Below are 12,947 nucleotides of genomic sequence, written 5' to 3' on the forward strand. Positions count from 1 at the left end.
GTGCCTCTCTGTTGAAACAAAACTGTTTCCCCCCTTTGGCCGCCTCACCTGCCGGTTGAAGTCCTCCTCATTCTCCATCCACATGTACTCGGCAAAGGGGTTGTTCTCCTTCTCATCGTGCCCGTTCACTACCTGGTCCTCCTTGGATTTCGCAGGGGTGGTTGCAGCTGTGGTTGTGTTGGCCACGTTGGAACCATTCATCATTATGGAATCTGAGGAGACAGATCAGAGGGGGAAAAGACATCAGCAACATACTGCCACTCCCATCATGCTATAAGGCTGATGGGTACTGCAATCCAGCAACATCTGGAGGCTGCATGCCTCCTGCCCTGACCACATATCAACCACAGCTTCTCATGAAGAAACTCGCAGAGTTATTTGCTAGAGATTGAGCATGTCTGGGAAGCGTGGCAGAGCAGATTGCTCACAAATAATAGAGCAAAACTACATTGGAATAAAGCTCGATTTTTGTCCCTCAACATAGAGGTAAAGGAGGGGAACAACGAATGATCAGATATATTAAAATTTATGATAGTTTAACTATTACATCTGGCCTGGCCATAGGCTTTTAAAATTCTCGTGTGGCTTTTTACTAGAGCATTCGATCTCTGTTAATTTTTAATTTTTGTATGTATGTATTTTATCTTTTATAATTTAGCTGTAAATCGCATAGTGCATTCTCGGATGGAGGGTGATTAATAAGTTATTAAATGATGATGATGATGATTGTCTATGTGTGAGTTATATTAATTGTATTGTTTATTTTGCTTATTCCCTGTTGTTTTTATTGAAGGGCTTGGCCTCATGTAAGCCGCTCCGAGTCCCTTGGGGAGATGGTGGCGGGGTATAAATAAAGGTTTGTTATTTATTTTTATTATTTATTGTGGACCATTGAGGCTAGACATTCTCAAAGGCTTGTCCAAACACCCAAGTCTTAAATTCCTTCTGGAAGGAATTAAGAATGAAGGGCTAGAAGGCATGATCATCAAGTTTGCAGACGGGACCAAATTGGGAGGGATAGCCAATAGTCCAGAGGACAGGAGCAGGAATCAAAACGATCTTGACAGATTAGAAAGATGATGGGCCAAAACTAACAAAATGAAGTTCAACAGTGACAAATGCAAGATACTCCACTTTGGCAGAAAAAATGAAATGCAAAGATACAGAATGGGGGACAATGCCTGGCTCGAGAGCAGGACGTGTGGAAAAGATCTTGGAGTCCTCATGGGGAGGAAGGTGAACATGAGCCAGGAATGTGATGTGGCGGCAAAAAAAGCCAATGAGATTTTGGCCTGCATCAATAGGAGCATAGTTTCTAGATCTAAGGAAGCACTGCTCCCCATGCTCTATTCTGCTTTGGTTAGACCACACCTGGAATATTGTGTCCAATTCTGGGCCCCACAATTCAAGAGAGATATTGACAAGCTGGAATGTGTCCAGAGGAGGGCGACTAAAATGATCAAGGGTCTGGAGAACAAGCCCTATGAGGAGCGGCTTAGGGAACTGGGCATGTTTAGCCTGAAGAAGAGAAGGCTGAGAGGAGATATGATAGCCATGTATAAATATGTGAGAGGAAGGCACAGGGAGGAGGAGGGAGCAAGCTTGTTTTCTGCTTCCTTGGAGACTAGGACGCAATGGAACAATGGCTTCAAACTACAAGAGAGGAGATTCCATCTGAACATTAGGAAGAACTTCCTGACTGTGAGAGCTGTTCAGCAGTGGAACTCTCTGCCCCGGAGTGTGGTGGAGGCTCCTTCTTTGAAAGCTTTCAAGCAGAGGCTGGATGGCCATCTGTCAGGGGTGATTTGAATGCAATATTCCTGCTTCTTGGCAGGGGGTTGGACTGGATGGCCCATGAGGTCTCTTCCAACTCTTTTGATTCTAGGATTCTATGATTCTATGAAGAACAATTCCTGACGGGAGCCAACAACAGCCAACCTCTTTGTCCATTTTAGCGCCACAGAAGACCAAAGGAAGTCAAGGGCTGAGCTTGACTCTCTGGTTAAAGGCCGAAAGCAGCGGGAAGGCAAACATGACTAGCCCTGCTGATGGGACTTTGATATGGTTATGCACACAGATGCGGCTTCCATTATTTGTTTATTTAAAAGTTTTATATAGCGGCCTTCTCACCTCTCTTGAGGGACTCAGACTGGTTTCCAACCATAATATCACATACAGTCAATAAAACATCATAATACATATTACAGTAAAACATTAAAACAGCAATTACAATCAATAACTATAATGGTCAGTCGTCACACTAAAATCGTTGCTCATCATTCTCCATCCATATCTCAGGGTGTTGGCTCACTGGTCGAATGCCTGTCTCCATAACCACATCTTCATCTGTTTCCTAAATGTCAGGATAGATGGGGCGGTTCTGATCTCCGGTGGAAGAGAGTTCCAGAGTCGAGGGGCCACCACCGAGAAGGCCCTGTCCCTCATTCCCACCAGACGCGCTTGCTAGGCCGGTGGGACCGAGAGCAGGGCCTCTCCAGACGATCTTAATAGAATCATAGAATCAAAGAGTTGGAAGAGACCTCATGGGCCATCCAGTCCAACCCCCCGCCAAGAAGCAGGAATATTGCATTCAAAGCACCCTCGACAGATGGCCATCCAGCCTCTGTTTAAAAGCTTCCAAAGAAGGAGCCTCCACCACACTCCGGGGCAGAGAGTTCCACTGCTGAACGGCTCTCACAGTCAGGAAATTCTTCCTAATGTTCAGATGGAATCTCCTCTCTTGTAGTTTGAAGCCATTGCTCCATTGCGTCCTAGTCTCCAAGGAAGCAGAAAACAAGCTTGCTCCCTCCTCCCTGTGGCTTCCTCTCACATATTTATACATGGTTATAATAATAATATAATAATCTTGATGGTTCGTAGGGGAGAATACGTTCAGAGAGGTAAACTGGGCCGGAGTCGTTTAGCGCTTTATAGGTTAACACCAGCACTTTGAATTGTGCTCAGAAGCTAATTGACAGCCAGTGGAGCTGGTGCAACAGCGGAGTGGTGTGCTCCCTGTAAGCATTCTGGCTACCGCACGTTGGACTAGCTGCAGCTTCCGGGCAGTCTTCAGAGGCAACCCCACATAGAGAGCATTGCAGTAGTCTAAACGAGATGTAACCAAAGCGTGGACCACCGTGACCAAGCCAGACTTCCCAAGGTACGGGCGCAGCTGGCGCACAAGTTTTAATTGTGCAAAAGCTCCCCTGACCACCGCCGAGACCTGGGGTTCCAGGCTCAGCGATGAATCTAGGAGAACTCCCAAACTGTGTCTATGTTCAACATTAGACTGCTTTTGGAAGGGGAGGGGCATTTTGGACAACCAGGGTATCCCCGTAGGGCTGCTGGCCCTATGTGCCCACGGCTGCCCCATGCTTTGGGGCAACTCAAACACTCAGGGGCCTTGCTGCCTCCCGTGGGCCTCAGAAACCAGTGCGCGCTCTCTCTCTCTCTCTGCTCTTCTGAGGGTTTCTCTCCTGCCCTACCAGGATGGCATTATGCAACGGAAAAATACAACATATAATTAAAACTTGAACCACAATTTCAAAACAGAAAAAAAGTCAAATAAACCATAGCATACAAAAGAAACCCACCAACATGATTCACGTTTTCAAATGTGCAGGGGAAAAAATCTGCTTGAAACCAGAACGGCAGCACGACAGTGTGATAGACAACCAGGGCCAGGAGGGAACTATCATGCCATCACAAGAACTCCCTGCTTCCAGGGACTGATCCCAGCGGATACAAGCGCCTCTGGTGTGGACCCCACTGCAAGAGACATTCCCATGCAAAATCCCTATCATCAGCCACAATTTCCTGTACCCAAAAGGCCACCTTATATGCAGTACTTTCCGGAATCTAGGCTAGAGATCACTAGCGTACAGCCCTTTACAGTCCGGGGTGAGCAACCGTGTGAGGCCAAGAGCTAATTCCCCCGTACTTTCTCCCCCTTTGCCCAGCAGACCTTGGACAGGCACAGGCACTGACCCTCCAAAATGGGGATTCAAAGTGGTGCCATGTCTGTTCTAGTTCCCATTTTGGAGGGCAAACAGGAGAAGAGAATCTATGCTCAGGGTCCTTTTAACACCTTTTTGGATGTTTAGAGGGACTGGGTTTAATTTACAAATTTGAAAGAAAGTATTTTCCCATATTTTTATTTATTTATTTCAGTTATTTGTACCCTGCCCGCCTCAATGACTCAGGGCAGCTTACAGCCGGCAACAATTGGATGCCCCCATATACACATAATAAAATACATAATAAAATCCAATAATTACATACAGTTGAAAACATTAAAATCTGTTTAAAATTTTATTGCCTAATGGCCTCAAACCTGACATGGGTGGCTCTCTCTAAGGATATTTAGACCTGAGGCTTGTGGGGCTCAGTGGGCTTCCCGACTTTCCTTTCTGAGATGGCAACAAAATGCCCCGTGGAACATGTTATGGGATTTCTGTGCCAATTCGTAAAATTACAACGTAAACTGCATCCAACAATACACCCGTCTTGGATTGGGAGGCATCTTGGGTTCCACTTTGTAAAAAGGCAGGACATCCATCAAAGATTCCATCTGAACATTCTGACTGTATGAGCTGTTCAGCAGTGGAACTCTATGCTTCAGAGTATGGTGGAATCTCCTTCCTTGGAAGCTTTTAAACAGAAGCTGGATGTCCATCTGTCAAGGGTGCTTTGATTGTGCTTTTCCTGCATTGTAAGGGGTTGGACTAGATGGCCCCTGAGGTCTCTTCCAACTCTATTATTCTATGACTCTATGAAACAAATATTTTCCTTTCATTTACTAGAACACCCATCACCACCAGCACCACCACCATCCTCATCATGTTATTTATACCCCACTTTCTCTCTCCACAAGGAGACCCAAAGTGTTCAATCTAAACCAATAGTTAAATCTAAACCTATTAAAGAATTCTGAGATGAGGGATTCGAGTACCGGACCTTGGCTGAGTGCCGTTCAATTAGGAGACACCCAGAGTGTCAGCAAGAGATCCCTATTTACGTTCTGCCCATCCCTAGACAGAGCAAAGAAGAACAAGAGGCAGGCCAGGGTTGTGTATGAGAGAGGAAGGTGCTTAAGATGCTCCAGATCAAGAACAGGGCTCCACAGTCACCTATGGACCCACTGCCAGGATACTACACTTGGAGGACCATCATGCTCGGACTACGAGGGATCGCCTAAGTAAGTAAGTCAGATGCTCAGGTTCACTGCTTGGCACGGGGAGTGTTTCTCACACTTTGCTTACTCCTCCTGCTCGGCTGAGTAAACAAGCAGTCCATCCAGTCAAACCACAAGATTCAAGGTGGCTGGGCTAGTCAATGGAAGCATCCTTCTGCCAGAGCAAACTCCACAAAGGCAGAGGCAGAAGCTGCGCCAAGCTCAACACCCAAAGCTTGGGCAGGAATAGGGAGCCCTGATGGGGTGGCAAAGCAAAGGACGCTTCCTTATTTCACAGGAACATTTCGTAACGGTCTGCCAACGAGCAGTCCACTTGGAATACTAGTCCTAGTGAGCTCAATTCCCACCAAAGACTGCTTGCTACAGAGGAGGCTGAACCCAAGAGCTCTGTCCCCAAAGATATCAGCAGCATGAAGAGCTTCCTCAGCCAACGAAGCAAGCTCCTCTGGAAATATTTTGCTTGAAACTCTGAGGCCCAGAGATCGGTGTGAAAAGGCACAGTCTGAGTGCACAAAGGCCTGATCATGTCCCTATCCTCACTGGAATAATAATAATAATAATAATAATAATAATAATAATCTGTCAACTGCAAAAGACCACCTGATTTGGATCTGTGCGCATCATTCGAAAATACATCACACAATCCTAGACGCTTGGGAAGTGTCTGACTTGTGATTTTGCGATACGAAATCCAGCATAGAGATCTTGTTTGCTGTGACATACTGTGCTTTTGTGTCAGAATAATAATAATAATAATAATAATAATAATAACAATAATAATAATAATTTTATTTCTTACCCGCCTCTTCTCGTGGCTTGAGGCAGGTTACAACATCGCTAAAAACACATAATCATCTAAAAACGTTCTATAAAATACACATATTAAAACACATTTCTACAAAATGCATATTAAAATATATAGAACAAAGATTAAACATAAGAAGCAAGTTTAAAATGTATGATTAAAACTGGCTGGTTAGGTCTGTTAGAAGAGATAGGTCTGCAAATATGTTTTAAATTCCTTTCAGATAGGCCTTATATCCCAGGATCCGATCCCAAGTTTTCTGCTTGAAACTGGATGATAGGAGTACCCACAGGGATCAGATCCTAGGATATATGGCTTTTCTGGAAGGGCCCTGAGCTGTTGGATCTCATATGGAGCACACATGCACGGACACACATATTAGTGGTGCCGGTGTGCGTCTCTGTGCCTGCAAAAGTAAGGCTACTTTGCAGAGGGGGATATCAACATTACATTTGCAATGTTTGCTGTGGAACACATGAAGGAAAACAGCAACAAGAACTCCCTTTTCTCCACCATGAGATATTCACAACCCCCATCATCCTCTCTAGACAGCACGAGCACCCAGTTTGTGGATCATAGGAGGCAGAGTCTAACACGGGTGGGTTGAGGAAGGCTGCTTTAAGGCCAGGCAGCAGGCGCTTGCATCCCCAGCGACGCCATCTCAGAGCAGTCCTGCTTCCCTGCCAAAGTCTGCTTTGTGACTCACGGCTGCCTCCCTCCTGGGTCAGCCCATTCTGGCTCAAGCGAGACCCATTACCACAATGCCACTCCCCCACGGGCCCACCGTGGGATTTGCAGCCATTTCCTGAGAAGTCCAAAGAGGCATTCCCAGCAGTTTGCCGGGTACTGAGCAGAACAGCCATGCGGGGCGGTTGGGCAGGTGGTTTCTCAAGGGTCTGGAGAACAAGCCCTATGAGGAGCGGCTTGGGGAACTGGGCATGTTTAGCCTGAAGAAGAGAAGGCTGAGAGGAGATATGATAGCCATGTATAAATATGTGAGAGGAAGCCACAGGGAGGAGGAGGGAGCAAGCTTGTTTTCTGCTTCCCTGGAGACTAGGACACAAGGGAACAATGGCTTCAAACTACAAGAGAGGAGATTCCATCTGAACATTAGGAAGAACTTCCTGACTGTGAGAGCCGTTCAGCAGTGGAACTCTCTGCCCCGGAGTGTGGTGGAGGCTCCTTCTTTGGAAGCTTTGAAACAGAGGCTGGATGGCCATCTGTCAGGGGTGCTTTGGATGCAATATTCCTGCTTCTTGGCAGGGGGTTGGACTGGATGGCCCAGGAGGTCTCTTCCAACTCTTTGATTCTAGGATTCTATGATTCTGCCGTAGGGGCCATACATCAGCAGCTCTGGGCCCAGGAAGAGCCCCTGCAGAGTGGGGACCAAAAGGAGAAATGTATTTATTTATTTACACCATTTCTACCCCACCCTTCTCACCCCCAAGGGGGGGGGGGGACGACTCAGGACGGCTAACACAGGAAGCATTTTGGAAGCATGACTGCAGAGGGAAACTGATGAGGAAACACAACATACAAACCACTTACAGACCCACCAAGAAAATCCAACAAATGCTCCGTTCAGCAAAGGACAAGAGGGATCCTCTCACCTCTGCAGGAGTCTACCATTGTATACCATGCAGCTGTGGACAAATCTACAGAGGGACCACCAAACGCAGCATTGCCCAGACACACATCAAGGAACATGGAAGGCACTGCAAACTACTCCAACCAAAGAAGTCAGCCAGAGCAGAGCACCTGAGGAACCAACCTGGACACAGCATATTATTTGAGAACACAGAAATGCTGGACCACTCTCACAACCACCATGTCAGACTACACAGAGAAGCCATTGAAATCCACAAGCATGTGGACAATTTCAACAGAAAGGAGGAAACCATGAAAATGAACAAAATCTGGCTACCAGTATTAAAAAACTCAAAAATTACAAAAGCAAAACAACAGAGGGGAAACAAACAGGCACCTAAAATCACTCTCAACAAAAGATTCCCCCCAGGCACTTCCAAGCCATTGAATGCTAATCAAGGTGATCAGCTGAAACATTCACACCTAGCCCCAGCAGACAAAAGCAAAACAACAGAGGGGAAACAACCAGGCACATCTTAACACCTCTCAACAAAAGATTTTCCCATGCTCAGCCAGGCCTTCAAATGCTAATGAAGGTGGTCAGTTGAAACATTCACACCTAGCCCCAGCAGACAAAAGTCCTTTGTCCCACCCTGGTCATTCCACAGATATATAAACCCATTTTTCCTACTTCCAACAGACCTCACTACCTCTGAGGATGCTTGCCATAGATGCAGGTGAAACGTCAGGAGAAAAATTGCCTCCAGAACACGGCCATATAGCCCGGAAAAACCTACAACAACACAGGAAGCATTTGATGCTGCAATATCAGTAACACAATGTAAAAAGTCATAATACATAGCAAATTAAAACAGTTACAATCAATTAAAATAACAAAAACACATAGTCACATAATCACAATAATCACAAAGCCATTTCCAATTGTCGTAACAGTCTTACGGTCCGGGTTCAGTGTCTAAAGTGATGTTGTGCCCACTAGCCAAAGGCTCTGGCTCCAAAACCACGTTGTTTGGTTTTTTCCTAAAAGAAAGGAGGGAAGATGCTGATCTGATCTCGCTGGGAAGCGAATTCCACAAGCGGGGGGCCACCACTGAGAAGGCCCTGTCCCTCGTCCCCACCAGACGCGTTTGCGAAGCTGGTGGGACCGAGAGCAGGGCCTCCCCAGTAGATCTTAAATTACGAGGTGGAACGTAGAGGGAGAAACGTTTGGACAAGTAAGCTGGGCCGGAGCCGTAGAGGGTTTTATAGGCCAAGACCAGCACTTTGAATTGTGCTCAGAGGTGGACCGGCAGCCAGTGGAGCTGACATAACAGGGGGGTGGTGTGCCCCCTGTATGAGTAATCTGGCTGCTGCCCATTGGACTAACTGAAAACGAACCAGGACATTTCTTCCAGAGAGAAGGGGCCTGGAAAAACACCACGTGGCAAGTGCCAACTGGCAGGCGTTCTGCCAGGGAGAGGGAAAACGACCCTTTTCAGGAACTGGCAAGAGGCAGAGGGCATTGAGTCACCTACTTTGTGTTCCGTGACTCAAACCTCACAGCGTTGGTGACTCTGCACCTGAGTGAGGCCTGCCTCAATCTCAGCAGGTCAAGCTGGGCCCACACCAAAGAGCAGTCTTCCTGACCAACGCAGAGTAGGGGATCCACCAGAACTAGACAGAGCTCTTGCGGGGGGGAAATGAGGTGCGGGTTGAAGGATTGCAAATGCCAACCCACCACAGTCTTTCGATCTGGATGCAGTACCTGCATAACTTCCCAAAGCAGCTGCGTGTATGTCTAGGCCAGACATTTGGGTGCTGAGACAGCCAAGTGATCCACAGGACACACTCCACAGGCTATATTCTAGGAAGAGGCTTGTCTGCAGTTCCCTTTTGGATCAAGGCCACATATAATAGGTCACCTGGAGGGCATGGCTTGGCTTCCTCAGCCTTTAAAGCCCACACAACTCAATACACCGCTTTCCTCAACAGTGGCCTGGTTCTCCCCTTGTGCCAGTTCTGACTGCCAGTGCGGTCATTATGCAAAGGAGTCACCAAAGTAGCTGTGCAAGGGACTCCGAGGAGTTTGATTTCCCTCACAAGTAGGGAACCAGGTAACCTTGACTCAAGATGCCCTCTGAGGGGAGGAAACAGACCAAACAAACATCTCCAAGGGCTCAGTGTGCACACAGACTGGCCACATCCAGAAAAGCCCTGCCTTGCAGTGCTCTGCCTTGAGCTGCAAGCGCTGCAAACAGGCAACCTTTTTGATACCAAGCCCACAGGGGATCAAAGCCCACAAGGAAAAGCCTGGGTTGTTGTAGGTTTTTGGGGCCGAAACAACCCAGTGATTCTGGCCATGAAAGCCTTCGACAAGAGAAGTCCCCGTTGGGGGAGATGGTGGCGGGGTATAAATAAAGTTGTTTAATAATAATAATAATTATTATTATTATTATTAGGAAAATGGAAGAAACATTAACAACCTTAGATATGCAGATGACACCACATTGATGGCCGAAAGCGAGGAGGAGCTGAGGAGCCTTCTAATCAAGGTGGAAAAAAAAAAAGCGCAAAAGCTGGGTTGCAGTTAAACGTCAAAAAAACCAAGATTATGACAACAAGAATGATTGACAACTGGAAAATAGAGGGAGAAAATGTGGAGGCCGTGACAGACTTTGTATTTCTAGGTTCAAAGATGAGGGCAGACACAGACTGCAGCCAGGAAATCAGGAGGTGCTTCCTTCTTGGGAGGAGAGCAAGGACCAATCTCGATAAAAGAGTGAAGAGTAGAGATCACACTGGCAACAAAGATCCGCATAGTCAAAGCCGTGGTATTCCTTGAAGTCACCTACGGATGTGAGAGCTGGACCACAAGGAAGACTGAGCGAAGGAAGAGAGATGCTTTGGAACTGTGGTGCTGGAGGAAAGTTCTGAGAGTGCCTTGGACCACGAGAAGATCCAACCAGTCCATACTTCAAGAAATAAAGCCTGACTACTTATTGGAGGGAAGAATAGTAGAGGCCAAGATGAAGTACTTTGGCCACATCATGAGAAAACAGGACACCTTGGAGAAAAGTATGATGCTGGGGAAAATAGAAGGAAAAAGGAAGAGGGGCCGACCAAGGGCAAGATGGATGGATGATATCCTTGAAGTGACTGGATTGACCTTGAAGGAGCTGGGGGTGGTGACGGCCAACAAGGAGCTCTGGCGTGGGCTGGTCCATGAAGTCACAAAGATTCGGAAATGACTGAACGAATGAACAACAAGGAAAAGCCTCTTCATGAACTCCAGTCGGGGAAAGGATGCTGTACCTCAATTAGATACCTCAGTTCCATGGATTTGAGCCTCTGCTCACAGAATGGACCACTTCTGCTCCGAGGTGTTTTTGCTGCATTTATTTATTTATTATATTTATATACCGCCCTTCTCAGCTCGCAGGTGACTCAAGATTGTTTTATTTTTGTATTATTTTAATGGTGAGAGCCATGTATCAATATGTGAGAGGAAGCCACAGGGAGGAGGGAGCAAGCTTGTTTTCTGCTTCCATTGAGACTAGGACGCAATGGAGGAATGGCTTCAAACTACAAGAGAGGAGATTCCATCTGAACATGAGGAAGAACTTCCTGACTGTGAGAGCTGTTCAGCAGTGGAACTCTCTGCCCCGGAGGGAGTGTGGTGGAGGCTCCTTCTTTGGATGGCCATCTGTCAGGGGTGATTTGAATGCAATATTCCTGCTTCTTGGCAGAATGGGGTTGGACTGGATGGCCCAGGAGGTCTCTTCCAACTCTATGATTCTATGACTGACCACTGTAATTATATGATTGTATTTTGCTATTTTAATGTTTTAGTGTGATTTAGAATATGACGTTTTAATGACTGTCTGTAATATTGATGTTGGAAACCGGCCTGAGTCCCTCGAACGGAGGTGAGAAGACCGGTATACAAAACTGCTAAATAATAAAATAAATAAATAATAAATAAATAAAGCAACCCTTTTGTCTTTGAAATGGTGCAGACATTTCCGAAGTGGTTCATAAGATGATGTAGCCACCCGTTCCTTCCCTACCATTTCACAGTTCTTCTACGGTGATCCCAAGAAAAAGGGCTTTCCTTCCTCTGCAGCTTCAAATTTGCACAAATTGCATCCCTTGAGAGCTCACAGGTTCCTTTGGACTCCCTTGCTGTGAGGCCCCTGCCCTTCAGAGAGATTTGGAAATGATGGGAGCACAGTAGAAGCTTTTGGGGTGAAAGAGGACAGGCCTGCGTCTTCCATAAGTGCCTTTAAAGGGATTCCCTCGGCAGGACTGCAGACTCTGATGAGAAGCTGCCTCCTCCTCCTCTTCCTCCGAAGCTGCCCTCCATTGAAATGCTGCCAGCGTCAGCACAGGCAGAACTCTAATTAAAGGGAGCACCAAGGCATGTGTTTTATGGCTGCTCAATTAACAACTTTCCAGACACGGAAAGAGAGGGGCATCAACACAGCGGTGAACCACGCTTCCAGCAAGGGCCCTATGCCACAGGGGCAGGAGCTGGCTTTGAGACCCTTCCCTTCCAAACCATCTGCATGAGGGCTGCTGAGAGTTAACCTTCAAAGCAGAGAGCTTCTCCCACAAAGTGTCTGATACACAGGCTTTGTGACTCACCCACGCGGCCACCGGCTCCTCCTGCTTGGGTCTGAACTCAGTTGGCCTAAAGCAGTGGTTCTCAACCTGGGGGTCGCGAGGGGGTGTCAGAGGGGTCACCAAAGACCATCAGAAAGCACAGTATTTTCTGTTGGTCATGGGAGTTCTGTGTGGGAAGTCTGGCCCAATTCTATCGTTGGTGAGGTTCAGAATATTCTTTGATTGTAGCTGAACTATACATCCCAACAACTACAACTCCAAAATGTCAAAATGTCAAACTACAAGACAGGAGATTCCATCTGAACATTAGGAAGAACTTCCTGACTGTGAGAGCCGTTCAGCAGTGGAACTCTCTGCCCCGGAGGGAGTGTGGTGGAGGCTCCTTCTTTGGAAGCTTTGAAGCAGAGGCTGGATGGCCATCTGTCAAGGGTGCTTTGAATGCAACATTCCTGCTTCTGAACCTGAGGAAGAACTTCCTGACTGTGAGAGCCATTCAGCAGTAGAACTCTCTGCCCCGGAGGGAGTGTGGTGGAGGCTCCTTCTTTGGAAGCTTTTAAACAGAGGCTGGATGGCCATTTGTCAGGAATGATTTGAATGCAATATTCCTGCTTCTTGGCAGAATGGGGTTGGACTGGATGGCCCATGAGGTCTCTTCCATCTCTTTGATTCTATGATTCTAGGTCTATTTCCCTCAAACTCTACTAGTGTTCACATTTGGGCATATTGAGTATTTGTGCC

General features: G+C 46.9%; 1 protein-coding gene across 1 annotated transcript in view; it reads right to left on the reverse strand.

The window, feature by feature from the left end:
• The window catches only part of PAIP2B (poly(A) binding protein interacting protein 2B), a 52,819-nt gene that overhangs the window by 11,867 nt on the left and 28,005 nt on the right, over positions 1 to 12,947 (reverse strand). The window contains exon 2 of the mRNA XM_060779527.2: positions 49 to 212. Within this exon, the coding sequence (XP_060635510.1) occupies positions 49 to 204 (156 nt within the window). The 5' untranslated portion in view covers positions 205 to 212. The remainder of the gene's footprint in view (positions 1 to 48; positions 213 to 12,947) is intronic.

The sequence above is a fragment of the Anolis sagrei genome, chromosome 5 (genome assembly GCF_037176765.1).
Source record: "Anolis sagrei isolate rAnoSag1 chromosome 5, rAnoSag1.mat, whole genome shotgun sequence".
Taxonomy (NCBI): Eukaryota; Metazoa; Chordata; class Lepidosauria; order Squamata; family Dactyloidae; genus Anolis; species Anolis sagrei.